Source organism: Leopardus geoffroyi, chromosome E1, assembly GCF_018350155.1.
Source record: "Leopardus geoffroyi isolate Oge1 chromosome E1, O.geoffroyi_Oge1_pat1.0, whole genome shotgun sequence".
Classification (NCBI taxonomy): domain Eukaryota; kingdom Metazoa; phylum Chordata; class Mammalia; order Carnivora; family Felidae; genus Leopardus; species Leopardus geoffroyi.
Window position 1 is genome coordinate 60,750,653 of NC_059330.1, and position 25,796 is coordinate 60,776,448.

The 25,796-nt window shown below is 54.8% G+C and overlaps 1 protein-coding gene and 1 long non-coding RNA gene across 9 annotated transcripts in view; one reads left to right on the forward strand and one right to left on the reverse strand.

The window, feature by feature from the left end:
- The window catches only part of CSNK1D (casein kinase 1 delta), a 33,406-nt gene extending 13,661 nt beyond the window's left edge, over nt 1-19,745 (reverse strand). For 4 of the 8 annotated variants that reach the window (XM_045489961.1, XM_045489962.1, XM_045489956.1 and 1 more), the window contains exons 1-3: nt 19,349-19,745; nt 12,406-12,516; nt 418-566 (exon numbers count right to left, since the gene is read on the reverse strand). In XM_045489961.1, the coding sequence (XP_045345917.1) occupies nt 418-566; nt 12,406-12,516; nt 19,349-19,424 (336 nt within the window). In that variant the 5' untranslated portion in view covers nt 19,425-19,745. Of the gene's footprint in view, nt 1-417; nt 567-8,371; nt 8,430-12,405; nt 12,517-18,588; nt 19,018-19,348 lie in introns of those variants that run through there. The other 4 variants (XM_045489957.1, XM_045489964.1, XM_045489959.1 and 1 more) reach the window with 4 other exon arrangements.
- A 138-nt stretch (nt 19,746-19,883) lies between these two features.
- LOC123604172 lies at nt 19,884-20,543 on the forward strand. Its single transcript, XR_006715245.1, has 2 exons — nt 19,884-20,164; nt 20,433-20,543. It is a non-coding gene; the product is annotated as an uncharacterized LOC123604172 (long non-coding RNA).
- The last annotated feature ends 5,253 nt before the right edge of the window (nt 20,544-25,796 follow it).

Below are 25,796 nucleotides of genomic sequence, written 5' to 3' on the forward strand. Positions count from 1 at the left end.
GCTGCGCCCTTAGCTGCATGTCCCGTGCCCTTGGTCAGAGCAGAGTAACTCAACAACCAGTGAAGGGCGCCGATCGGACCACCTTCGGGACCCCTGCCGTCTTCCTCGCTGGCTCTCGTGGTGGGTGGACTGCTGGCTGGTGACAGGACCGCCCCCTTCCCAGACGAGGGTCTGCACCAGTCGGCCTCTCTGCAGAGTCCCACACGTGAATGGGCGACGCCGTGTGGGGCAGTCTCCAAAGCTGGCCAACTGTCAGTGCCTTGCAGCAAAGGTGACCGTGTGCCCGCTTTCTCCCCACCCACCAACAGGCGTAAAACAAAAGGAACCGCACCCGAATGCGCCATCACACTGCCGAGGCAAACCAAGCAGGCATCGAGCACCCGGGCTCCCCGGCACTTTGGAAAGCGGGGTTCTTACCATCTGGTCAGCAAGCAGCAGGACAGTTTTGAGGCTGAATTTCCTCGAGCAGAAGTTGAACAGGTCTTCCAGGCTCGGTCCCAACAGCTCCATCACCATGACGTTGTAGTCCCCCTCCGCCCCGCACCACCGGATGGTGGGGATGCCCACTGCAAGAGAAACCCAACACGCCTGTGCTCGCACACTCAGACGCACCACATGGGAAACACGCCATGCGACAAGGGCTGGCGGGCAGTGGCTGGAAGTGACACGGGGAGAGGCCAGCATCCCGGGTGGCGGAGTGAGCAGGCGCGAGAAAGAGAAGGTGTCAGAGGACAAGAGTGGCTCGTCTAGAAAGAGCGGAGTTCCCATCCACCTCCCCCCGACTCCCTGTCAGCACCTCCCGTCAGCGTGCTGCCTGTGTCACAAATCACAAACTACTATGGGCTCGCTGCTGTCAACCAAAGTCCACACCGTTCAGGTGCCCTCGGTTTTCCTGTCATCCTCTGTCTGCCCCTTCCTCACGTCTCCCCAGGCATCTCTGGACTCAGCCATCTCTCACGTCGTCCCTGGTTTCCGGTGGCCCGGCAGTTCTGGGGGTGCTGGGGCCGTCCCTCTGCTGGGATGTATCTGATGTTGCGTGATGGGCTTGGGGCGGGGGGAAGACCGCAGAGTGCAGAGCGCCCTTCTCTTCATGTCAGGGCTCCGTGCTGTCAAGGTGACGCCATCACTGTGGACACGACCTTGACCGCTTAGCTGAGATGCGCTCATTCTCCCTTCCCAGTTCTGTTCTCTTTGGGAGGCCATCACTACGTATGGCCCACACTTCGGATGTTGGGGGGGGTCATGCTCCACATTCTTCGGGGTGGGTGGAGGGAGTATCCACACACACTACTCAGGTTCTTCTACACAGGTTTGTCTCTTCTCCCCCAGTTTACTTATTCAATCATTTTTTGGGAACATTACGGGCCTACAGGTACCTATGTCACACTCTGGTCTGCACTGCAGCCCCCCCACCCCCCACCCCCCGGTCACTCACTTGGCTGTCCGTGGTGCTCTACCCAGGGCCCCCAGAGGCGCCTGAGTCAGTCCTGAGACCATCTACCAAGCCCATCAATCGAGGCTTTTGTGCCTCTGTGTTTTGAGCACTGCCTCACTTTCTGACACTAAATGTTTTTTAGTTCAGCTTTAAAGCAAGTCCTGATACAAACGGGGCAACCCCCTTTCATTCTTAAAATCAATTACTTAAAATTTTTCCATGTTTCATGGGAACAAATCCAATACATTGTCTTTTTTTTTTTTCTTTTTTCAACGTTTTATTTATTTTTGGGACAGAGAGAGACAGAGCATGAACGGGGGAGGGGCAGAGAGAGAGGGAGACACAGAATCGGAAACAGGCTCCAGGCTCCGAGCCATCAGCCCAGAGCCCGACGTGGGGCTCGAACTCACGGACCGCAAGATCGTGACCTGGCTGAAGTCGGACGCTTAACCGACTGCGCCACCCAGGCGCCCCTACATTGTCTTTTTAAAGCATCACGAAGCAAATGTCTGTAGCACAGATCACCTACCCAGACCAAGAGCATTCTTGAGAACCTCACGTGCTGCACATTACACACTCCCATGCACTTCTCACTCCCGTGCTCCCCGAATAACGACCATCCAGAACTCTGTCATTCCCTTGCTTTTAATAAAGTGAGGGTGCATGATTACTCAGCCATAAAAAAAGAAGATCTTGCCGTTTGCGACAACACGGATGGACCTAGAGTGTTAGGCTAAGTGAATTAAGACAGAGAAAGACAAATGCCATATGATTTCACTCATATGCATCACCTAAAACCCAAAACAGACAAGCAAATAAAAAACAAAAACAAACTCATAAAGAGAATAAAGTGGTGGTTGCCAGAGGGGGTGGAACAAACAGGTTAAGGGAATTAAGAGGTACAATCTCCCAGTTATAAAATGAGTAAAAAAAAAAAAAAAAAAAAGGAAAACTCACAGCAATGAAAAGTACAGCACACGGAATAGTCAATGATATTGGAGGAGCGCGGTATGGGGACAAATGTGACCACACCTGTCGTGAGCACTGTGGGGCCCCCGGGACCGTCTAGTCACTATGGCGTACACCAAAAACTACTACAAACGAATCACGGTTCTATTAAATAGTTTTGTCAAGAAGGACGCATGTTGTACAGTTTGCAGAACAGACCGCAGTTCACCACTTGGACCGTTTGGGTCTGCTTCCACTATAAACAGTGCTACTCAGTATACCCGTATTTATGCCCACGAGTGCAAATTCTTAACACACGAAGTTCTCGTTCACATCTAGTTTATCCCCCAGGCGCGTACCTACAAACACAGAGCACAAGTTATCTGACCGTACGAGATAATGTCAAATTGTTTCCGGAGACTCTCCGGAGAGCCCACCCCACACACCCACCAGCAGTGGGCGAGTCCCTGCTGTGGAAGAGGACCGCCAGATCGCTCAATTTTTATCAACCGAGTGGGTATATAGATGGTGTCACGCTAAATTCTCAACCTGGATCTTTCTTCCATGTGGTTACTGGCCACACGTTTCCTCTCTGAAATGTCGACAAGTGTCTTTTGCCAACTTTTCTATCAGGGAATCTTCTGCCTGTTTTATAGCAGTTCTTTAAAGACTCTGGCTACTAAACCACTGCCGGTTTTATGTGAGGCATATTTTTTTTTCCTTTTGGAGTGTTTTGATGAGGAATTTTAACAAAGATGAATATATCAATCTTTTTCTTAATGAGTAATGTTTCTGGTATAAGAAACCCTGAGTCAGAAACAGATACTATTATTTTCTTTTAAAAGCTTAAAAGTTTCCCTACATCCAGCCAAAATGGGAGTAATAGGGGCCCAATTTACCCTCATATCTGCAAAAACAGAAGACTTAACAAAACACAGGACACATGGAAAAATGGTTTCTAAGACACTGAACGGGAGACAACGAACGAACAACGCCCAGGCCTGACAGACAGGGCACAGGCTGCCCCCTCCCAGCCTGAGTGTCAGCAGAGATGCAAAGACTGAGCAGGCAAAAAGAACCTGACTTCATCCCATTTATGACCAAGTGGAGGAAGGGTCTGAGCAGCAGAGTTAATACCGAGCGTGCAAGCCAGCGGAAGTCACAGCGTCTGGCATCCAAAGATGACCAGGTATGCAAAGAGGCACAAAACACCCGCGCTGAGAACAGTCCGCTGAAACTGGCTCAGGTGTTAGAATCAGCAGAGATGGACAACACGTTATCAACTCCAACTACATTCCATGTCAAAAAGTTACACGAAGGCATGGCATGGGGGATTTACGAGACTCAACTCTAACTTTTAGAAAGGAGAACTACAGGGTCTGAGATCAGACAGCGTAGAAGAAAAGATGTGTGACTCGAGGCACAAAACTACTGGAAAAGCAGCAAGAGTTTCAGTGAGCTCTGGGACAGCTTCGAGCCACCAGACACCTGCACCACGCAGCCCCCAGGAAAGAGGGAGGAGGGGACAGAGAGGGTGCTGGAAGTAGCAGCTGGATAAAGACAACAAACTCACCAACCTAAGCTCGGCGAGCCCCACGCACCGGGGCCACAACGAACATCGCACAAACGTCCAGACCTGTGAATCAAATCGCTCACGACTAGATAAAGAGAGCATCTCGAAAACAGCCAGGGAAACGCCACGTTACATAAACCAGACAAAGACCAAGATCACTGCATACTCCTCGGAAAAGCACAGTGGGAAGCCTCTTTCAAGGATGGAGGAAAAACGCCTCAGAAAGCCGAGTAACGAGAAGACCTCCAGGTCTATAAAAAAGGCGTAGACTCCATCAGCAGCAGACCTGCACTGCTACGTCTCGGAAAGGCCGCCCTGCAGGCAGAAGGCAGACGGAAGTGTGGGCCCGCACAAAGGGTTGAGAAGCACTGGAAATAACAATGTAAGTTCACACGTAAGGTTTTAAAATTACTTAAATCCCTTGAAAAGACAGGACTGTTCAAACGAAAATAACAACGCAGCGTAGGGTTTATCACATGCAAATGTAAGCGCAGGAGGACCGGACCACACAGGCTGGCAGTGAGGGAAAGGAAGCACACCATCACAGGCAGACGCCCTTGACACACACACACACACACACACACACACACACACGGGTGGTAGAAAGGGCCAGCGCACGACATCAACTTCAGACCAAAGGGCGCACGAGAGCTGGGTCCGCATGGGACACAGCAGGCTGCCGTGCAGAGCGTTCCCAGGGATACGCCCGTCATTCCGTAAGGATAAAGGTGTCAGCTCATCAGGAGAGCATTAACAACTCCACTCGTTCATGCAGCTAACAGCACAGCTTCAAAACACACAAAGCAAAGCCGCAAGGAGATCGGCAAACCCACAACTTGACGGCGTCCTCGGCAGCCCCTCGGGCAGCAGAGCACAGTGACCTCAAGTGCACACGGGACAGTCACCAAGACAGACCCAATGCTGGACATGAAACGGGCTTAGCGTTAAAAGGATTCTAGTTGTACAAAGCGTGCTCTCAGAAGACCATGAAATCCAGTCGGAAATAACAAAGAGCTCTCTGGAAAACCCCCAATATTTGGAAGCTACATGCTATGCTTCAAAATAACCCATGGATCAAGGGAGAAATCAGAAGAGGAATTAGAAAGCATTCTGCACTAACTGAAAACCCAACATATCAGGATTTACATGTGCTCTCGTAGTGCTTGGGGGAAATTTATAGCAACTAAACGCCTGTATTAAAAAAAGACACATCAATGACGTCAGAGAATTGGAGATTAAACCCAAAGTAAGCAGATGACGTAAAAAATGATCGAGTAGTGGTCAATGAAACAACACAGAGAGAGTGACGACTGGAACCAAAAGCTGTTTCTTTGAAAATACTTTTGATAAACTTCTACTCAGACTGCTCAGGGAAAAACAGAAAAGGCACAAATTACCAATATCAGCAAGAGGCCTCCGGACACACGAAAAGGCTAATAGAGAACTATCATAAACAGCTTTATGCCAGTAAATTGAGGAACTCAGATGACAGATGACCCAGGCAAACTGAAAGACACCAACCATAAAGCCCTGGTCACTGCTGGCGGGAGCGTAAGGGAACAGCCACTGGAAAGCAGCTGGAGGTTTATTCAAAAGGAAAAGCTCTCGCCTCCTTCTGATTCGGCCACTCCACCCCTAGACACTCACTCATGAGAAAAGGAAGTGACTGTCCACCTGAGCACCTACACAAACGTCTGCAGCATCTTTGGAATGCCCGATACCTGGAACCAGCCCGGACGCCATCAACAGGTGAAGGGATCGAGAACCGGGCGTACCCGCCCAGGGAACACCGCTCAGTGCACTGTGGGAAAGGAGGGGCAGAGGTGTGAGCTCACACACGCCACCGTCCGGGACGCACCGTGTCACTTCTCACGCTCCTAGAGAACCGTGCCCTGGGCCCCGTGGTCTCCGGATTTCAGCCGCCCTGGCTGCGTACACAAGACGGTCTTGCGCACTTTAACTCCGCTCTTAATGCAAACATCCCGGTCTTGTGTTTCCAGGTGACGCCCTCCTTCCTGCGCCGGGCTCTCAGGGCAAAGAGCAGTGTCGGGCAGGAGCGGCCGCAGGACCGTGCAGCAGGAATGCGCTCTGCCGTCCCACCAGGACGGACAACTGCTGGCAGAGCACAGGAGCCACCTTCCTTTTACCAGTTAGAGTGGCTCCTCTGCCAGGGTCCTCTTGAAACCCCTCCACCTTCATGGGCGACGAGTTTTTAACCGGGCTGCCCCGTGACTTGATCGCTTCCTCCTAGATCAGCAATCAGTCTGAACAGGAAAGGCGATGCAGAGGGGTCAGGAGAAGGCACTGAGAGGAAGCCAAGGCTAGGGGAGGCTGGTCTATACCCGTGACGAAGGGTTCCTACTCAGGACCTCCGATCATAGGACCTCGACTCCCTTCACCTACCAGATCCTTCACTGGCTCAGGCCAGGCCTACCAGCACGACAGTTCATGTGTGTTTGAAAAAATTCAAGTTGGTCATGACAGGTTGTAAGAGCGCCTGAGCTGCCCTGGGGTGCCAGATGAAGGCCCCAAATCTTTATCCTTGAATAACGCTGGGCTTTCCTGCCTCGGCTTCCAGAGACTGTGGTGTCCAGGGCCGGCATCCTGTCCTGGTGCAGCAGTGGATAGGGCCATGGTGGTGCGTGCAATGGAGCGCACTGGGGGAGCCACGTGTCATCCTGGTCCTGGCCCCCCACTTAAGATCGCTGTGTCTGCCAGGCCCATAGGACTCACAAGCTGCCAGCTGAGTGACCAAGAGGTGGCCTGACTTGGGTAAACATCACAAGTTGCTCTTTCTCCATATTCTTCTGGGGTTTTATGGTTTACAAACTTCTTTTTGTATTGAGAGAAAAACAGCCAGATGATCTGACAAAAGGCTCTGCACCAGGCAAATGATCTCAAACACAGGCTTGAGGGACCCCTTCTTAGAGTATGTGTGCAAGTGGTGGTGGGGGGGGGGGTCTTGAGCCATCCATCCTTTCTTGGTGTCCCCTTCCCCTACTTCCTATTTTGGGCCAGATCTTCTGTCCTGAAAACTTAACTCCTACCCTATTCCTTCCTCTGTACCCCACTCCCACCAAAAAGCTTAAACACCCACACATTTAATTTCTGGGGTGACTCCATAACTCTTAAGTGATTTATGCGAAATTCTGAAGAAGCCAGAAGATGCCATTCCTTGTTCCCAATCCCAAGTCAAGACTGATCTTTGACGTGATTCATGCCAAATACACTGCTGTATTCAGATGGACTGAACCTTCTTTCCTACTTTAGTCTCTAATCCTATGGAAGACACGTGCCGGGGCGGGGGGGGGGATGAGCTCCCATGCAGAAAGTGGGGCTGGGAAGGGCACCTGGGTGGCTCAGTCGGTTGGGGGTCCGGCTTCAGCTCAGGTCATGATCTGGCAGTTCATGGGTTTGAATCCGCCTGCTTTGGATTCTGTGTTTCCCTCTCTCTCTGCCCCTCCCTCACTCATGGTCTGTCTCTGTCTCTAAAACAAACAAACATTAAAAAAAAGAAAAAGAGAGAAAGAGAGAAAGAGAGAGAGAGAGAGAGAGAGAGAGAAAGAGAGAAAGAGAGAAAGAGAGAAACAGAGAAAGAGAGAAAGAGAGAAAGAGAGAAAGAGAGAGAGAAAGAGAGAAAGAGAAAGAAAGAAAGAGAAAGAAAGAGAGAAAGAGAGAAAGAAAGAAGAAAGTGGGGCTGGGAGACCACGAAGGGAAGGCGACTGGATTTCCAAGTCCCTCAGGAGTGTCCCTGTCAGGACATGTATGTCAGAGGGGCCACAGGACTGTTTAGGAGATGGGTGAATGTAACTCCGTGTTTAATGCAGGAAACCAAAGCTTTCTGTGCAATCTTGACTTTCTGGGGAAGGAGGGACGTATGTGCCTACCTGTCCTCTCCCAGGCTCCCTCCTCTTGTTCCTGAATCGCAGGAGGCTGAGCCTCCAGGTTCAGTGACCCCATCCCTAGAGGGTAGGGATGTGATGGTTTTGCCACACCGGTACCTCCCCCTTTGCATAACACAGGCACTGACCCTCCCCTTCCCCTGGAAAAACACAACGAATAAAAAAAGACTTACTGGCACGTAGGGGAAAATGTTACATCTTGTAACTGCTGTTGGTGGAATGAACGGACTGTAAGTCCTACAGGGCAAGCGAGTTACCCAGCCTATCCCTAATGTGTCTTTTGGGGTTTCCTTTACAAATAATAAGTTTTATTTCTTCCTTCCCATTCTCGTTCTTTAATGTCCCCCTTGCCTTCTGTGCTAGTGAGGACACGCCATACCACATCAGAGAGAAATGGGGAAGGGGAGACCAAAGACGACGTGGCTCCGACAGAAGCCCAGACGCCAGGCAGGCAGGAGGGGAGCCCTGAGCACCGACCGTCCAGGAGCACATCCCCGTGGGCACACGCGGCACCTGGGGCCACCCGGCAGGCCTGCTCCACGACGCATAATGCCATTCCCAGGAAACAGGGACTGAACGTCCTCGAGGCACCGTTCCCAAGCGCAGGATGCCCAAAGCAGGAGAGAAGCAGCTTACGGAGACGTGACTTCACCGACCTGCGGCTGTGGCAGCTCGGGGGTGTCTGGGGAGCACGCGGGGTCAAGGGAAAGTTGTAGAGCACATGACGACCGGACTGCGTACATTCAAAGACCGCGTGGGTCAGAAGACGGGTGTCAGGGACCACGGCCCGTTTACGTCGATGGGGTGTCCCAATGGCGGCACTTTTCTTTACTAGCAGTTCACACCAGCACGTCTTGCCACCACAGCATCCGGGAGCAGAAAAAACGTGGTAGAAAGCAGAGCACCCTTGCTCTCAAGAGTCCTCTGGCCCAAAAATGTAGCCTGCTATGTCCTGAGCAGACTGGAAACCGAGCGGTGAGGCCCCAGGAAGCAGTCAGCCACACAGCCATTCGCGTGGCAGTCCCCACTGCGTGTCCACAGACTGTTCCTCTGTGACATCAGAAATCTGAAATCGCATGCCGCTGTTGGGAGCCCACGCAGAAGCAAGCAAGGCCGGTGGGGCTAGAACAGCAGGGCCAGAACATGCTGCCCCCACCCCTGTGCCATCTGGATGGGAAACGGGCCGCCTGGTGTAGCTATGTGTGGTCTTCAACGCTCGATGGGGTCCAAAGCTACCAGAACATACGCTTGGGGGGGAAAGTGAGGGGACAGGGACAGGTAAATGCCTTCTGTTTCTACCTGCGAGAAGTTCCAGTATTCAACATTAATGCCAATACAAATTTTCACGAAGTTTTTTGCAACTCAAGCCCAACACAACCGTAAACAAAACTGCCACACATTTCTAGACAAGGTTGTTAGATTTTTAAAAGCAAATTTCTCGTGGGGTGAAAGAAACACAGATTTAGAAACAAACTAGGCAGGGATGTTGGGGGAGAAGCTTGGGCCGCGGCCTCCCCTCCAAGTGCGCCGGGGGTGGGCACGTGGTACCCAGGGAGGCCCCGCTGCCTCCAAGCAGGTGGGAGTTACAGGCATTAACTTCAGTATCAATCCCCGCATGTTCCACGTGCTCTCTGCTATTGTGAAACACTCGTTAATAGAAAGATGGCGACTGTCCAAAACGAAGCACAGGCACTGGCCCGGATGCAGACGGGCAGACGACAAGAGAAGTGAACTTGGGGAAGCCGCACGCCTCTCCTGCGCCAGGGTACTTGCTCACCCTCACCGCCGGCCCAGGCTTCGCACCCACACGCCACACCCTCCCGAGCCTTGACCGGAAGCGGCTGGGGACTAAACGAACGTTCTCTGCTGAGGGGTTACCAAAGGAGGCAGCGGTCTGAAGCCACTTGGGGGCCATCGGGACGGGAAAGAGCAGTTAATATCTAGGTTCTGCCAGGCAGTCAGTCTGCTGCATTTTGAGAAGAACCTGGTGTCTACCCAAGTCATTCGCCAACACAACTAATCAAGATTTCTGCCACTGCAACTTTTTAATCCATCGCCGCGATCAGGTGTGGGGAAGGCGGAAGCCTCTGGGGCGCACTCGGACCGCTGACTGCCAGGGAGGACCGCGCACACCTCCCCAGAGGCAGAGCTGCTGTGCGGCAGTGGCCTGGGTGCGACAACGCTCAGGTTCAAATCTCTATCCTCTGGAAAGTTCCGCAGTGGTCTATGTTTCCTCATTCGTGACACGAGGCCGGTGACACCCACCATACAGGACTGTCGCGGCGGCAAACGCGCCAGCGTCTGGAAGTGAGGCCGACTCCGCCCCCAGGCAGCCTGCCGGCCTGAAAGCAGCCGTCCCTAAGCTCTCCCTAGCCAGGCACACCACCACCACCATGGTCCGGGCAGGGTCCAGACGACCCTGTACAGCAAGCTGGAGAGTGCAAGACAGCCGCGTAGCTTCGAGCTTCCTCCTATGATGCCGTCAGTATCGACCACGTGCGAGTACGCCCAGAATGCAGCGTTCAAAGCAGGTAAGAAGAGCCATAATCACAGATGCTTGCTGTCCCTCCACCACGACAAAGCGATGTGCGCTCACATGAGGGGTGACGCAGAAGGCTAACTGGCAGCAAAGCGGATTCCTGCATCTTCTCTGCGGCCCTAGCTTCGTCCTGTTTAGGAGAGAGGCACAGAACACCACCGGCACCATGCACTCTGCCTTCCGGGACATCAGCTGTTTTCCAAAACTGACATTTTACACTTTGTTTTGTCTTTTAAACACCTTGATAATATCTACCAAGCGCACATTTGAAAAAGGAGTAGGGGAGCCTGGGGGCTCAATCCATTAAGCATCCGACTTTCGATACCAGCTCAAGGTCACGATCTCTTGGTTGGTGAGACTGAGCCCTGCGTCGGGCTCTGGCTGACATCGCGGAGCCTACTTGATTGTGTGTGGGTCTCTCTCTCTCAAGCTCTCTGCCCCTCCCCCATTCATGCTCTCACACACTCAAAATAAGTTAACAACAAAAAAAAAGGAGTAAAACTCATCTACGTGTGGGGGATGGCCAGATGGGGAGAAGGTCCCAGATTTCTAGGACCCGAGAGAAGGTGGACAGGGAGACTAAGAAAGCAAGTGGTCCTTCAAATCTTAAAGTCCAGGTTTCAAAATGAGCTGCAGTGCTGCAGCCTGGGCACCTAGTCCCACGACAGAGGCCACGGTGCGGGGATGGAAAAGCCCCATGCTGAACAGAATGAGCTCTTCTCTGTTTACAGTCTCAGCCCCTTAACCGACTCCTGTCTGGGGCGTCAGCCAACTGATTTCTTCCCTGCTGCCCTCTGGCCTTCCAGCTCACAGAGATACTGCTCCTTAACATTCAACCAGGCTTTTAAGCTGGGAGGCGGCTTTATTCAACCTCCAGCACCAGACTCTCCCCAGCCATGAAGGCCACGTCCCGAGTCACCTCATTCTCACCACCTGCGAAATGGTACAGACCATCCCTGATACCTGAGGAGCCTACCCTCTGCTGAGGATGGCCAGGGAGCAGCCATGCCATCTGGGTCCTCTGCTGGCCACTGCCTGAGGCCAACAAGGGGCAATTTTCACCCCCGGGTGCCAGTCAAGAGCCCACAGCCTCCTCTGGTCCCAAGAAAGGACCCCATCTGCGATGGGTCCTGCGGGTCCATGTGTGTTGCTGCTAAAGAGACACTTGCTCCTGCGTAAAGCAAGAAACGTCGGTTGCTCGTAGCAGCACAGATTTCGGGGGAGGGAGGGGACATGCCAGAGTGGAATCGCCAACCCCCACTGCTCCCCTGACAAAAAAGCGAGTTCAGACTCTGAAGTTTTCACTTGGCAAAGCGCCGCCAAGAACACCCAAACTATGAAAGTACCATGGAGGCATCCACTGTGAAGGATTTCCGAAGAGGACGCAGCACCTCCACTCTCTACACACAGAGCCCTGCTGCCGGGGATGGGGGGGGGGGGGGGGGGGAGGGGGGCTCCTTGAGGTGGAGCGTGGTTATGTCCTTCCCAATGCTGCAGTGTCTTTGGGACTGAGACCCCCAATAAAATCCCCTCTTGCTCCATTAGCCAAACTATTCTGAAGTCCAGAGAATTCCAAAAGACTCGGAAACCAAACATCGGGCACCCTTAGGCCCGAGAGGTTTCACAGGATTGGGACAGTAATTGAGCTGGAGGGGATCACAGAGTTCACTGAGTTCAAACTCCACTTCACTCAGGAGCGTCTGAAGGGACTCCCCCAAAACTGGGGGCAAAGCATGTGACTGAGGCAGTACACCCAACAATCTGTGTCTGAAAAATCACAATTCGCATGAACCCGGAGTCGGAAGACACTATTGGCTGACGTGAAGCTAAGGAAAAGCGCAAAATCATGCTCTATGTTGAGTGAGGCCCTCTGCAGGCCTCAGGGTCTGAAGGAAGCCACATGACCCTTCTCCTCCCTTCCCCGAATACACCAGAGGCTCTGATTCACGACGCATTCTCCCTCATCAATTACAACCCTGGTTTTCTTTTGAACAGGTAAAGGGCATACCTCCTCCCTGCATCATTTTGTAGATTTTGCTCTCAATGTGGAGCTGAGGGTGTTTGGTTTTGACACATTCAAGCTTGATGGCAACTTCTTCTCCTGCAGCAATGTCCGTACCTTGGCAAAGAAAGAAAATCACAAACATTAATAATCTGGTGTCCACCACCTAAAGCAATGCTACAACACACTACAGACCCTCTGCTCTGCTTTCTACCACTGACGGGGTCAGTGGTTAACAAACCCCTGTGGAAAATCATTACTTTCACTGTTTAAACAGAAGTTTTTGATGGGCATAGAAAAGTCTCCCTTAGTATTTCATCGCTCATTTCCATGTCTCCACCTGACCGTGTCAATGGGAGAGCCGGGGACAGGGCAGTGCACTTCTGCCCACAGGGCTCCCATCTTTCCTGCCCCAAACCTTCCTGTCTATCTGTTGCTCGGCCCTCGCATTCCCAAGGCCAGGCAGTGGGGGAGTTCCAGGGTGACTGTGTGCTCCCCGTTTCTCCATGCTGCCTGGACAAGTGGGCGGGTGTGAGCCTTTCTTTTTACCAAACCCCCACCCAGCTAAGTCCACCCAGACCGGGCTTCGAACTGCACACACCTCCAAACACTCGGGCGCTTTTCCAGGGGGCTCGGTTCCCACAAGGAACCCAGCAACCTCTCCCTTCCTGGGGAACAGGATGTCCACTGAACACGGACACCATACCAGAGGGTAGACTCGTTCTCAGAGCCCAAACTACACCTATGCAACATGAACTTGTCACATACTTGTTGTTAGTTTTATGCTAAAACCGGCAAAACATTTGCAAATACCTCCTGATTACCAGCCCACGAGTTTAAAGGCAAATTCAGTTTTCTCTAAAAATGTTCTCTATCTGGGGTGCCTGGCTGGCTCAGTAGGAGTAGCGTGTGACTCTTGGTGTCTCCGAGTTCCAGCGCCACACTGAGTGCAGACATTACTTAAATAAAACTAAAAAAAAGAAAAAAAAAAAGAAAAAAGTTCTCTCTCTGCTCTACTTCGCTTAAGGGACTGTGAATATGACAGCATTCTGGCCCCAAGCTGCACCTGCAGAACCTTCCTCAGGGGGCTTCAGCTGGCAAGAAAGGGAGAGTCTCAAACAGAACACATCCGGTTCTCCCCTAGGTGCCTTCTAAGTATAGGTGTCCCCTTTCCATGCAGGTCTGGAAACCCACGGTCCCCCTCCTGACCCACTGTCACACACCCACAGCGTCCACCTCCTCCGTCTCCTCACACAGGCATTTCTCTATCTCACGGCATCACAGGAAAGGGGAGACAGCTCGGTAAGGCTGTGTTGAGACCACAGTCACAGGACTTTATTTACAATATATGGCTATAATTGCTCTATTTTCTTAGTAGCTATTATCCTAGTCTCTTACCGCGCTTAACTTATAAACATTATCGTGGGCGCGTACGTCTAGGAAAAAACGTGGAATGCGTAGTGTTCGGTACTGTCTGCCGTTTCGGGCATCCCCTGGGGGTCCTGGAATGTGTCCCCTGCGGATCAGGGGGTCCATAGTATAAATCCTTCCCAGTAGTATGTTTATCTGCACTGGTTCCAACAGCTCAATAGACCCGGGACATTTTCTTCCCACGGAGATCGTGGTGGTGGACAAAGGAATCTGGCCAGTCCTCAAGTGACTCTGTTTCTCTCTCCATCTGAGTTTAGTGGGAAGATGTGCAGTCTGTCTCACGAGAAAGTTGCACAGAGGAATGGACTACGGGTTACAAAGCACCTTGAGATCCCTAAACAAAGGCAGAATAAGATCGGAAGCACTAAAGCCATGACTGGCCTGTAGGAATGCTGCCTGCTGCTGTTCATGTGTCCAGTAAATGCCCAAGAGTCCCCAAAGTCCCCCTGGGGCTGCTTAGCCGGCCGCAAGAAGTGCGGTGCTCCTGGTGGGCCTGGATCCCAAACCGGGGAAATAACCACCATCTGACCACTGCAAGTGACCCTTGTAGATTCAAGAACTTCGTTTACTATTCCGCAGACACTCTTTTGGGCACTCAGAAGGAAGACAGGTAATACACTTCGTTCTTCCTTCCACATTTGTGACCATCTGTCCAACTACAAGAGAAATGACTTCATCGTAAACGTACCGTGCAAATGGGAGATGTGCTGGAGTTCCTGCGAGGACCTGGACTCAGAGCTGAACCCGCCAGCCCAGGAGACACAGAGAAGATGACTCAGCGTGCTGGTTACATCAGCAACGCTGTTCCCCAAAGCACAAGCAGTGGGGCCTTTAGCGAGAGCACTCTTGTACCTCCAACCATCAGCACTGTCACCCTTGCCACAAGGCAGGTATTCAATGACAAGACAGCCTGGACCCACACGGGCTATCTACCAGACTAGCACCTTCAAGAAGGCAGAGAACATTCTAGCTCCGCTCTATTGTGGCTCATAATACAAATGTCTGGCCATCAATGCAGCAATACTGACAGTCTTAGAGACAAATGGCCGTAGGCAACTCTGGAATACGGTATGAATTCCATCCTCCTAACATGGTGCCAGCCTTCCTGCAGGATCACACCGGTAATAGAGCCAGCCTCCTCCAGGATCACAGCCGCAAACAACCAGACTCCCCCAGGATCACAGCGAACAGACATAGTCCTCCCCCAGGATCACAGCAGCAACAGAACCAGCCTCCCCCAGGATCACAACTGTGAAAGTCGCCCTGAGTCTGATGGCCCAAAGAAAGGCTTGGCTTGGGTTCTGCAATTAATGTGAGAGCAGCATACACTCGGCTGCCTCCCTGTGAGGTCTCTGCCCATTGGGGGGAAGCACTGAGCAGTCCAGCTTCAAGTTCTGTGCCTTCCAAGGGAAACAAACATCACAGGCGAAACCAACGTCCACCAGTCCACAGCCCCAAAGCCCTGCAGTCCTGTCCCACCTCCTACAGCTGATGGCACACTTCCTGCTTCAACTGGCAGTGCTGCTCCAGGTCTGGTCCTCAAACTACCACCAGTCCGTGAGGGACCAACACAAGGCAGTGAGCGAACCCTGAGGAGCTCTCAAAGCAAAGCGACATTCCTGCAACGTTTTAATCTTACTTCACAAAAGTACTGGTCTACGAAGGACTGGAAATCACAAAACCTGGTCCTTTAGCACAACTAACTTTTAGAAGTACTTCTAGAAAGGGGACAAGAATTTAAGAGACGTCACTGAGCACTGTGTTTCATATTCACAAGGCAATCCACGGTGTCTGTTTACACTAAGCAGTCTCCTCTCCCAAACAACCTCAACGCCTGCAGCTAAACAGCCCCACCCAGTGGGACAAGACTTCCCCTCCCCAGGCTTAGACTTGGCTTAACGGTGGTCGTAAAGAAACAAAATGACGTCTCTCAAGTTGAGCAAAGTCAGATGATGAATTAAGCGAACCTAACCCCAAGGCTGACCCTGTCCTGATACAGCTGTCCTTATGCCCAACTCCCACTGAGGACGGTCTTATCAAAGAAGAAATAGGGAGAGGCCTCTGGGCAGCCAGGCAAAGGTCACTCTCACAGGGCAAATGTTGACAAGGCAGCCAATGCAGCACCGCAGCTTCTCATCAGAGACACCCAAGTTCAAGCCACCACCCTAAAGAACGCAGGCCGGTGACCAGGAAAGCTTCAGCCAGTGCAGACAACTGGTCTTCTCTCCTGGCCAGCTAGCCACCACTCTGGAACCCCTACTGCGTGCCAGACATCCTTGCACGGTGCTCCTGAAGAGAAAGGAGAGTGAGAGGGAACACATGAAAGTCACGTATGCAAAGACTGCCTATTAAGCTTTAGCTCTCGAAAGGTGCTTCTGTACACGAAGATTCTGACCGCACAGCCCATCTGGGTAACACAGGTAACACAGGCAGGAGAGGCTGTCCTCTGATAAACTGATGGGAGTGACAGGGTCCAACACAAAGGCCAACACAGGCAGGAAGACAACTTCCATTCCACCAATCGTGAATGGCAGGGGGAGGAGGTGGGAGGGGTCCGAGGACCCTTCCGCCAGCCTCCCTTGCCTCCCGAAGACAAACACGGTCCAGAACAGGGGGCTCGCAGACACTGTGGAACACTGGCCAAACAGAACGCAGCCTGGCTTTAGCACGTCCCTGCACGCACTCCCTTCGTCCCCAAGCTCTGCCGGTCACCCCGAGAACACGTGGTCCTCGTTAAGAACACGATTCCCCTCTGTTCGCAGATGCTAGCAGAGGTAGAAGGATGCACTGCCGGCAAGCGAAAGGGCTTCTGGGGTCCAGTGCCTCAGAAACATCACCTCCAGCAGCGAGGGGCCAAAGCGTGTGGAGGCTGAAGCTGAGGGAAGTGCGGTGCTGGGGAGGCTTCGCCTCACGCCCGGCGGCCACACCAGGCTCCGAGGCCTTCCCGGCCCGCCCTTCCCAAGAGCCTCTGGGATGTGGCAAGCCCGGAGAGGTCGACTGAGGACCCGGCCGCACATTTGGAGGTCCACGGCGGCTCAAGTACACACAGTTTCTGAAGGCCGGGCGTCAGAGAAACAGCCCCGAGATACCGCCTCTCTTTAAAGGGGCAACCGTGGGAAGGGCCCGAAGAACTGGCAGGGCGCAGTGCTGCGTGAGCACGTCACCTCAGCAGGCGCAGAGATGGCCGGCCTCCCCTCCTCACGGTTTCAAACGTCTGAAAGCACAGAAAGTCCCAGGCGGAAATCCAAGACCCCACACGCAGGCTAACAACAAGAGGAACCTACAGGGAGGAGTCAAGAGTGTTCTGATCAATAGCAAAATGACAGGAGAAATGATTTACATCATAATCACACCAGAATCCGTGGGCCATAATGGTTTTTGAGACGTGAAGACCCGATTCCTTAAGTCATGCCTAATCGGTTACCTCAAGGAAGAAACCACGTATGGACGGCGCAACCCACCCCGTGGTCTTTGGAGCAGCCATCTCTGACCCCCAACTGCAGCAGAGGGCGGGCTTCCTCAGACCCGCCTTTCCAGCCACGAATCACTCACTCACATACCGAGATCACCTCGCTTTTCCATGGTGGAGGAGCGCTTAGCCTCAATGGACCCGTGTGGGCCGAAAGCCGGGGCTGGTGGCATCGATCAGTCGTGTCCAGCCCCACGCACACAACTCCTGAGTGTACCTCACGGATGGGCCGTTTGGGCGCTGGGAGCAAGGGTGTGAGAGGTGCGGTCCATGGGTCTCCGAAGGCACACGGAGGAGACCGAGGACAGACCCCTCGGGGACGGGTCAGCCTCACCCGTGCATCAAGGGCTACTGGTGTGGCCCACACATGGTGAGGCCCAGAGGGACGCCACGGGCAATAAGCAGCGGGGCTCCCCACTGAGCTCTGACGGTCTGAACCCAGTTGCACAAAGCACAGAGCTGCCTAGCAAGGTCTCAACCAGAGGACACACGGTTTCAAAATACCTACTTCTCGATGCTGGGTACGGGCGCTTAATGGACTTCAGTACAGCTCCTAGGTCCTAGGTGAACACTTCGGCCAAAGTTCACTGCGCTATAAATGATGCAAACGGCTCACGTTCACCCAGCAATTCTCCCTAAACGAACACTGCCGAGAAGGCGGCCGGCTGACTGCTGGAGAGAAATGTCCCCAGAGGGTCTTTTCTCCAGTAGGGCAGACGGGAAGGCATCCGTACCGCGTGGGGCCGGGAGGCACCCCAAGCAGTCATGCAGCACACAAACGCGTGGCCTCCTGACTCTTGTCAACCTAGGGGTGCACCCTCTCCAGGTGACAAGAGGGAGGGATGGGGCCAGCTGCTGAAGAGCAGACCCAGAAGCGTGACTGACAGAAGCTACGCCTGACCCCTCTGACAGGTACACGGGCAGGGGCCGCACAACAGGACGTGTTTACCCCAAACTTGCGCAACACCAACACCCCTCTGCACGCGCTCCTCTGCCACGTCCAGGGGGCATGGGTTCACTCACCCGCTTCCTCTGAGAGATGCAGGGAAGTCATGTTTAAATTGCCGACTTTCAGACTGAGGCCAACCTTCTATTCTACACGTGTATGTGTGTACTCCTCCACTGTAAATCTGAAGCGATCCAGAACTTTCTAACCCCATACACGTTCTTCAAATCTATCTTGAGATTTTTAACAGCCCAGAGGACGACCTCACGAGTCCAGAGAGCTCTGCTACTTTATTTGCCTCTAATTCTGCCAGCATCTTAACACCGACTTCCTCTACACTCACCTGAATCCCACTCTGGTTTATGTCCAGGTACCCTGGGCGGAACTCGGATGCGCAACATGTACTCCACTACCACTGGACCAGGCAGAGGACCCGACCCGCCGGGGCGACCCCGCGCCGGGTGCTGCGGCCGAGCAGCCCAAGGGCCAGACCCAGAGGAGCCTGTTGGCTAGGGCTGCGTCGTCGCAAAGGGCACCGAGGGACGCAGAAGCCTCGGACCGGCGCCCTGGACTTTCGCCGTGCCCACCCCCACGTGTACACGACACAGGGGGGCCGCGCACCCGCCCGGCGGCCTTTGTCTGCCTGCGGGGGACACCCAGGCGCGACACCGGGCGGGCGGGCCTCAGCGAGCGGCCACGGTCTCGGGCCGAGGCCGAGGGCCACTCCCCGGCGGCCCCGGGCGCACGTTTGGGCAGGTGCCCCCGGGGGCACGGGCCGGACCCCACCGGAAGGCCGAGAGTTCCAGCCGCTCCACACCCGCCTGGGGAGCTGCGGGGGCACGAACCGGACGGGTGGGAGGGGAGAAGGGTCCCGGTCACAGCCGCAGGCCGGAGAGGAGAGTCCCCGGGGCGGGGTCTGGGGTGGGGTCCCCGGGGCGGGAGCTGGACGAGGGCCGGAGGGGGCCGGTCCTGGGCCCTGGGGTCCTCGGGGCGAGCTCCAGGATCCGGAGGTGTCCGGGATCCCGGGCCGGGGGTGGGGGTGGGCCGGGCGGACGCTGGTCGAGGGGCGGCCCGAGCTCGGGGGGGGGGGAGGGGCGCCTCACCGAGATAGATGTCTCCGAAGGAGCCGCTACCGATCTTCCGGCCCAGCCGGTACCTGTTCCCGACTCTGAGCTCCATGGTGGCGACGGCGGCGGATCCGGCTCGCTCTTGCCCTCCCGGCCGCTTCCTGGGTCTGAGCTCGGGGAGGCGGCGCCGCTGCTGCCGCTACGGCGGGTCGGGCTGCCGGCTCCGCCCCCCTCACGGCCCCACTTTCACCATCGCTTTCCGGCCGCCCGGCTGCTCCCAGCGCCTCAATACGGGGCGGATGGGACAGTCCGAGCGCCGCCGCCCCTGCTCCGGCCCCCGCCGGCCCCGCTCGCCCTCTCCCCGCCGCGGATGGACTCGGATATTCCGGGCCTAAATCCCCCTTCAGCCGCCTGAAGGAGCCGCCGCCATCGCGCTGTGACGTCACTTCCCCTAGCAACCCGGAGGGGCGGGACCGCGCTGCCCGAGGGGCGGGGCCGGGGCTTCGGGCGACGCGGAGGGGGCGGAGCCGGCCGGGGCCGGGCTGGGGCCGCGGCCTGCGCTCGCCGGAGACCTGGAGACCCCGGGCCGCCCGCTGGTCCCCTCCACACTCTTTGCTTCGCCGCTGCAGCAAGGGGGACCCCTCCCGGCCTGTTTCCACATGCAGGCTCCACGTGCTGGCGCAGGGGGCTTCGTTTGTCCTCGCAGGTGTCTCGGAAGCCAGCGGCTCCCCGCGATAGACCTGGGACAGGCCCCAGGCAGTGCTTTTTACAAGAGGGAAAGAAGGGGCCGAGCCCGTCCCTCTAGGCGCTGGGACGCACAGGACACAGGCTGGGACACGGGCTGAGACACAGGTGTGCAGGGCCTCTCGGACTGTCTGGTAGTCTGCTCAGGATTCCCCTTTCCCCCCCCAACCCCCAACCCCCCCCTCCCCGGTCCTACCGTGCACCTCCATGTGGCACTGCCCGCTGCTGCCCGCCCACGCTTGCACCCAAGCCTGGCGCCTGCTGCCAGGGTTTCAATGGGCGAGGCCCGCCGGCCTGCCTCTGAGTCCCATCTTCCTGGAGACTGAATCAACTTTTCTCTCTAATTTGCGTTGGGTCTGAATGTTCTTCCTTTCAGAAGAATGGTAAACTTCAGAATGATGGCGGGCTTCAAGAGCTGGAGCCTTGATTCGGATCAGTGGGAAGGCAATCCTCCAGAGAGGCACCCAAACCAATAAAGAACGACTTCCAGGTCGTTGCCTCTAGAGGCCCATGCCCTGCCCCAGCTCAAAAGGAAGAACCATAGTACACAATGTTAATACATACTTTTGGACATTGAGCAGGTATCTACTACTCTGAGCGAGATGGCAGCACAAGTTGAGGGGCAGGGACCGCCTCTGCAGGAGGCAGAGGAAGAAAGTGCTGAGCGAGCGTGCTTGCTCCAGAGGCTCCCGGGTCTCAGGAGTGCAGCCCCTGCCACAAAACAGTTGGGGGTCAGGTTGGGAGACTGCTGTCAGTTCCTGAGTATTGTGAAGCAGTGCCTGGAGACAGGAGAGGTCACCAGGTAAATCATGATCTGCCTGCCGCTAGTGAGTGGTGGGCAATTGGAAATGCCCCATGGCTACGTGTCAGCCTGGTTCCTCAGTCTTATGGGATGGGGGGAGGGAAGGGGCATTGCCAAACTAGTACAGATAGCCTTGTTGGCAGAATTCCCCGATGAACGGTGTGCCCTGTTTCCCCTCCTGAGAAAGCCCTGAGTACAAACTGGGAACACAAAGGGACCTAGAAGGACGGACTGCCACTCCCTTAGCTGCCCTGGGCTGATCACTGGCCAGCAGTCTCATTCTGGGGACTAAGTGTCCTCCCTCAAAAAGAAGTTGCAATTCTTTGGGCCTCCCCCAGGCTCCAGGGTTCTGCCCACTACACCCATTTATGCTTGGAATTGGTCAGGATAATCAGCCAACAGCAGGGCCAAAGGCCTTGCTTGTGTTTTACTCCATGGCCGTAGTGAGGGCGTGCCCGCAAGAGGCATATGCAGGAGCAGAGGCAGCTTCTTTGAGGAGCCACTTACCAGGGGCCTGTGCCAAGGTCCGAGGCCCGGTTACCCCAGCACCACGGTTGCAGGTGCCCTGTGTAGTCCTCACTTTCCCATTTGTTTTGGTTTTGGTTTTGGTTTTTGAGAGCGACAAAGACAGTGTGAGCTGGGGAGGGCTGAGAGAGAGAGAGAGAGAGAGAGAGAGAGAATCCCAAGCAGTCTCTGCCCTGTCAGCACAGAGCCTGATGCGGGGCTCAAACACAAGAACCATGCGATCATGACCTAAGCCCAAAACAAAAGTCAGACGCTTAACTGGCTGAGTCCCCCGGGTGCCCCCTCACTTTCCCATTTGTGAAGCACCTTGCGGGGTGGAGCCTTGCTGAACCTGTGCTATGATGGCTGCTTCCCCACCTGCAGCCTCCAGAGTCCAGAACGGCTCAGAGTGGGCCGGCATGGATTCTCCAGAACCCTCTCTCCGCTCGCGTGCTGCTGTCTAATCCTGCTCTGCCGCTGACTTGTTGTGAGGCCTTGAGAAGGGCCAAGGTCAATGCCCCCAGACCCTCCCTCAGAGTGTCAGCAAGAGGACCGGGAATAAGCGAGAAGGCTGACACAGGTGGATTCTTGTTGCTGGAAACAGTCTCCTCAGTGTCCCCGCTCACACTAACCTCAGCAGCCCCTGGCACACCATAGGCACTCAGTAAACACTGGTTTTACGAATGACACGTGGATGAATGCCCAGCTCCCAGGCCAGGCCTTTGCAGCTGGGGCGGCCTCCCCAGGCCTCACCTCCAGCTGGGTTTCACTGCACCCTTCCCAGCTCTGGCCTGTGCGGTCTCCTCCCTCAAAAACTCGCTTATGCCCGGATCTCCCAGGGTGTGTTCCCCCTCCACCCTTACCTGGGGCCTTTATTGGTTTGTTTGTGTATTTATAGTTTATTTATTTTGAGACAGAAAGAGAACGAGAGAGAATGAGGAAGGGGCAGAGAGAGAGAGAGAGAATCCCAAGCAGGCTTGGCACTGTCGGTGAGCCTGCCAGCGAGGAGCCCCACGCGGGGGCTCCAACCAGGAACCGTGAGATCGTGACCTGAGGCGAAGTCGGGAGTCAGGCGCCTAACCCACGGAGCCCCCCGGGCGCCCCATTGGTCCAGAGCTGCGGTAGAAGCGGCTCACCCAAAAGGCGGGGGGGCGGGGCGCTTCTCCGGCCAGACACCGCCCCCTTCAGGCCCCGCCCCCACGGCCCGCTCCCCGGGAGCAGCCACGCTCCGCCCCCATCCGTCCGCGGCGCGGCTGTGAGGGTCGCGTGTGTCCCCGCACTATTCCCACTGCACCTGGCGCTGCGGTTTCGACGCCCTGCCAAAGTCGCCGTCCCCTTCGCTTTAGCCCAAACTCCCTCTGACCTCTTGGGCCGGCCAGGAAGCCTGGAAGGAGAGCAGGGCCAGCCCGTCCGTCCGCCGTCCTCCAGTGGAAGCAAACTCAGAACGTGTCCGTCCGGGGCGGTGGGGGATTTCCCAGGCTCGCCGTCCCGCGTGGGTGCGTGTGTGTAAGCAGCTCTGTTGACAGTTCACATACCGCTCAATTCACGCATTTAGAGGCTACGATTCGGTAGGTTTTAGTGCGCAACCATTACCGCCAGCAAGTTTACATTTTCATCACCCGGAAAGGAAGCAGGGACCTTGAGCTCTGCCACCCACACCCCACGAAGAAAGGAAGCTGTGTGCTCTCACTGGTGAGGCCAGGCTGCAAAGCTTTGTGTTTTCCTGTCCTCTGTGGGGGCACGGCTCCCTTCTCCCATCCTGGCCTTGCACCATGGGCTCTTGTCCGACTCTGTGGGGTCTCAGCAAACAGGTGGGCTGGTGTGTGCATGCGCCCGTGTCCTTGGAGGGGTACCTGACCTGGGACTGGGGTCACTTCATGGTGGCACTGCATGCACCACCTCCTGCCACTCGGCTCGGTTCTCCTGCTTCCTCTGGCAGCTGTGCTCCGGCTTCTGGTGGCTTCTGCCCCGGGAGCTCTCCTGACCTCTCTACTGTGCCTCTTCAGCTTCTGGAAAGAAGGTAACTAGCGGGTCCTGCCCGGCCAGGCAGTTTTTTTTTCTGCCCCAGGTCACAGCTCACTGGAAAACCCAAGGATGACACCCTAGAGCTCATTAATGGGGGCAGGGGTGACAGAGTCATTTGCACAAATCGTGAGGACCTGTGGTTCCCCTCTTGGCCAGAGCTTGGGGCAGCTCAGGGTCACTGAGGAGAAGCTTTGTGCCCCAGGCTCACCCCCTGGAGAGAAGGTCACCCCAGCTGCTACCTTCCTCACCTGGCTTCCACATGACCACATGAGTACCCAGAGGTGAATGGTCTCCTAGTTTTGCTCCTGCTACATGTTGACGAACTATAGTGACGCTGACCGGCATCGTTCCCTTAGAGATCATCATTGCTAGATGCAAACACTGCGGTCCAGACGTGTCTGGCTAAAATTTCTACCTTTTCCAGGGCAGCTGCCATTTAAAATATTCTGTATGATTGTAACAAAAAAGCAACAAAAAGAGAGGTTCAAGACAGAATGGGATGGCCAGAAGACGGAAGCAGCCCAAGTTTCCAAGGGCAGATGAGCCGATAAATAAAATGTAGTTTATCCACAGAACATATTATTAAGCCTCGCAAAGGGAATAAAGTCCTGACACCTGCTACAACATGGATGGGCCTTGAGGACAGGATGCCGAGTGAAACAAGCAGACGCAAAAAGACAAAGACTGTGTGAGTCCACTTGGATGAGGTCCCTAGAGCAGGCAAACTCGTGGGGACAGAAAACTGAGAAGTTATGGGGCTGGGGGAAGGGAGGGGGAGTTAGTATTTAGTGGGGACGGAGTTCCGGTTTGGGACATTGAGAAGATCCTGGAGATGGATGGTGGTGACGGCTGCACAAGATGAGTGCGCTTAGTGCCGTGCATTAAGTGCACGTTTAATGGTAAAAATAGTGAGTGGTATGTTAGGTATACTTTACCACAACTTAAAAAAAAAAATCCATGGACTGGGGTACCTGGGTGGCTCAGTGGTTAAACATCTGACTCTTGATCCCACCTCAGATCTTAATCTCAGGGTCGTGGGTTCGAGCCCCACGTCGGGCTCTGTGCTGATAGCTCGGAGTCTGGAGCCTGCTTCAGATTCTGTGTCTCCCTTTCTCTCTGCCCCTCCTCTGCTCGTGCTCTGTCTCTCTCTCAAAAATAAATAAACATTAAAAAAATTTGTTTGAAGAAATAAATAAGGGCACCTGGGTGGCTCAGTCGGTTCAGGGCCGACTTCAGCTCAGGTCATGATCTCACAGTTCGTGGGTTCAAGCCCCACGTCGGGCTCTGTGCTGACAGCTCGGAGCCTGGAGCCTGCTTCGGATTCTGTGTCTCCCTCTCTCTCTGCTCCTTTCCCACTCGTGCTCTGTCTCTCAAAAATAAACATTAACGGGGCGCCTGGGTGGCGCAGTCGGTTAAGCGTCCGGCTTCAGCCAGGTCACGATCTCGCGGTCCGTGAGTTCGAGCCCCGTGTCGGGCTCCGGGCTGATGGCTCAGAGCCTGGAGTCTGTTTCCGATTCTGTGTCTCCCTCTCTCTCTGCCCCTCCCCCGTTCATGCTCTGTCTCTCTCTGTCCCAAAAATAAACAAACGTTGAAAAATAAATAAATAAATAAAAATAAATAAACATTAAAAAATTTTTTTTAATAAATAAATAAAAATAAAAAAATCCATGGGCCAATCCATGGAGGGGAGGGGAGGGGGGCAGGAGAGGGGAGGGCGATTTCCTCACCCTGGGTGGCAAGGACTTCCTACAGAGGCAGCAGGACCGTGCTGTCTGTCCAGGTCTTATTTGTGTGTTTGTGTGTTGACTCCGTGACCTAGACGGGAGGGAGGAGCGACCGGCGCCATGGAGATGGGAAGGTGCTGGCTTAGGTGAGCCCAGTGCAGCCCAGCCCAAGGGCGGGGTGATCACTTTTGTGTCATCCCCAGTGGGGCCACAGGCTCCTGCCCCGCCGGACCCCACGCTTCACAGAGCAAGAGCTGCCTGAGGAGGTGGTGGGAACACCACCTGCTGGCAGAGCAGGGGAAGGACAGGGGGACGCTGGAGCCGGCCACCCAGGAAGGGCCGGGAGAGGCTTCTTGGAAAACAAGAATGATACTCCCCAGGACAGGGAGGCGAAGGGATGGGAGTCCTCTGCCAGCCCCCCCTGTATCTGTACGTGGGCACGTGTGCACGCCGTGAGCGTATGTGTGCACGCCTGCACGTGTACATGCACATGTGTGCATGCATGGGTGTGCACCACACAGATAAGCACCGCCACACATATACTTGTGCACACATGTCCGCACCTGCGAGTTAGCGCCGTGCACGTGTACGCGTGCGGGTGCGTATGTATCCATGCGAGTGCACACACATTGCGTGTGCACGTACTTGCGTGCACGTTGACGTGTGGTGGGAGATAGGAATGACC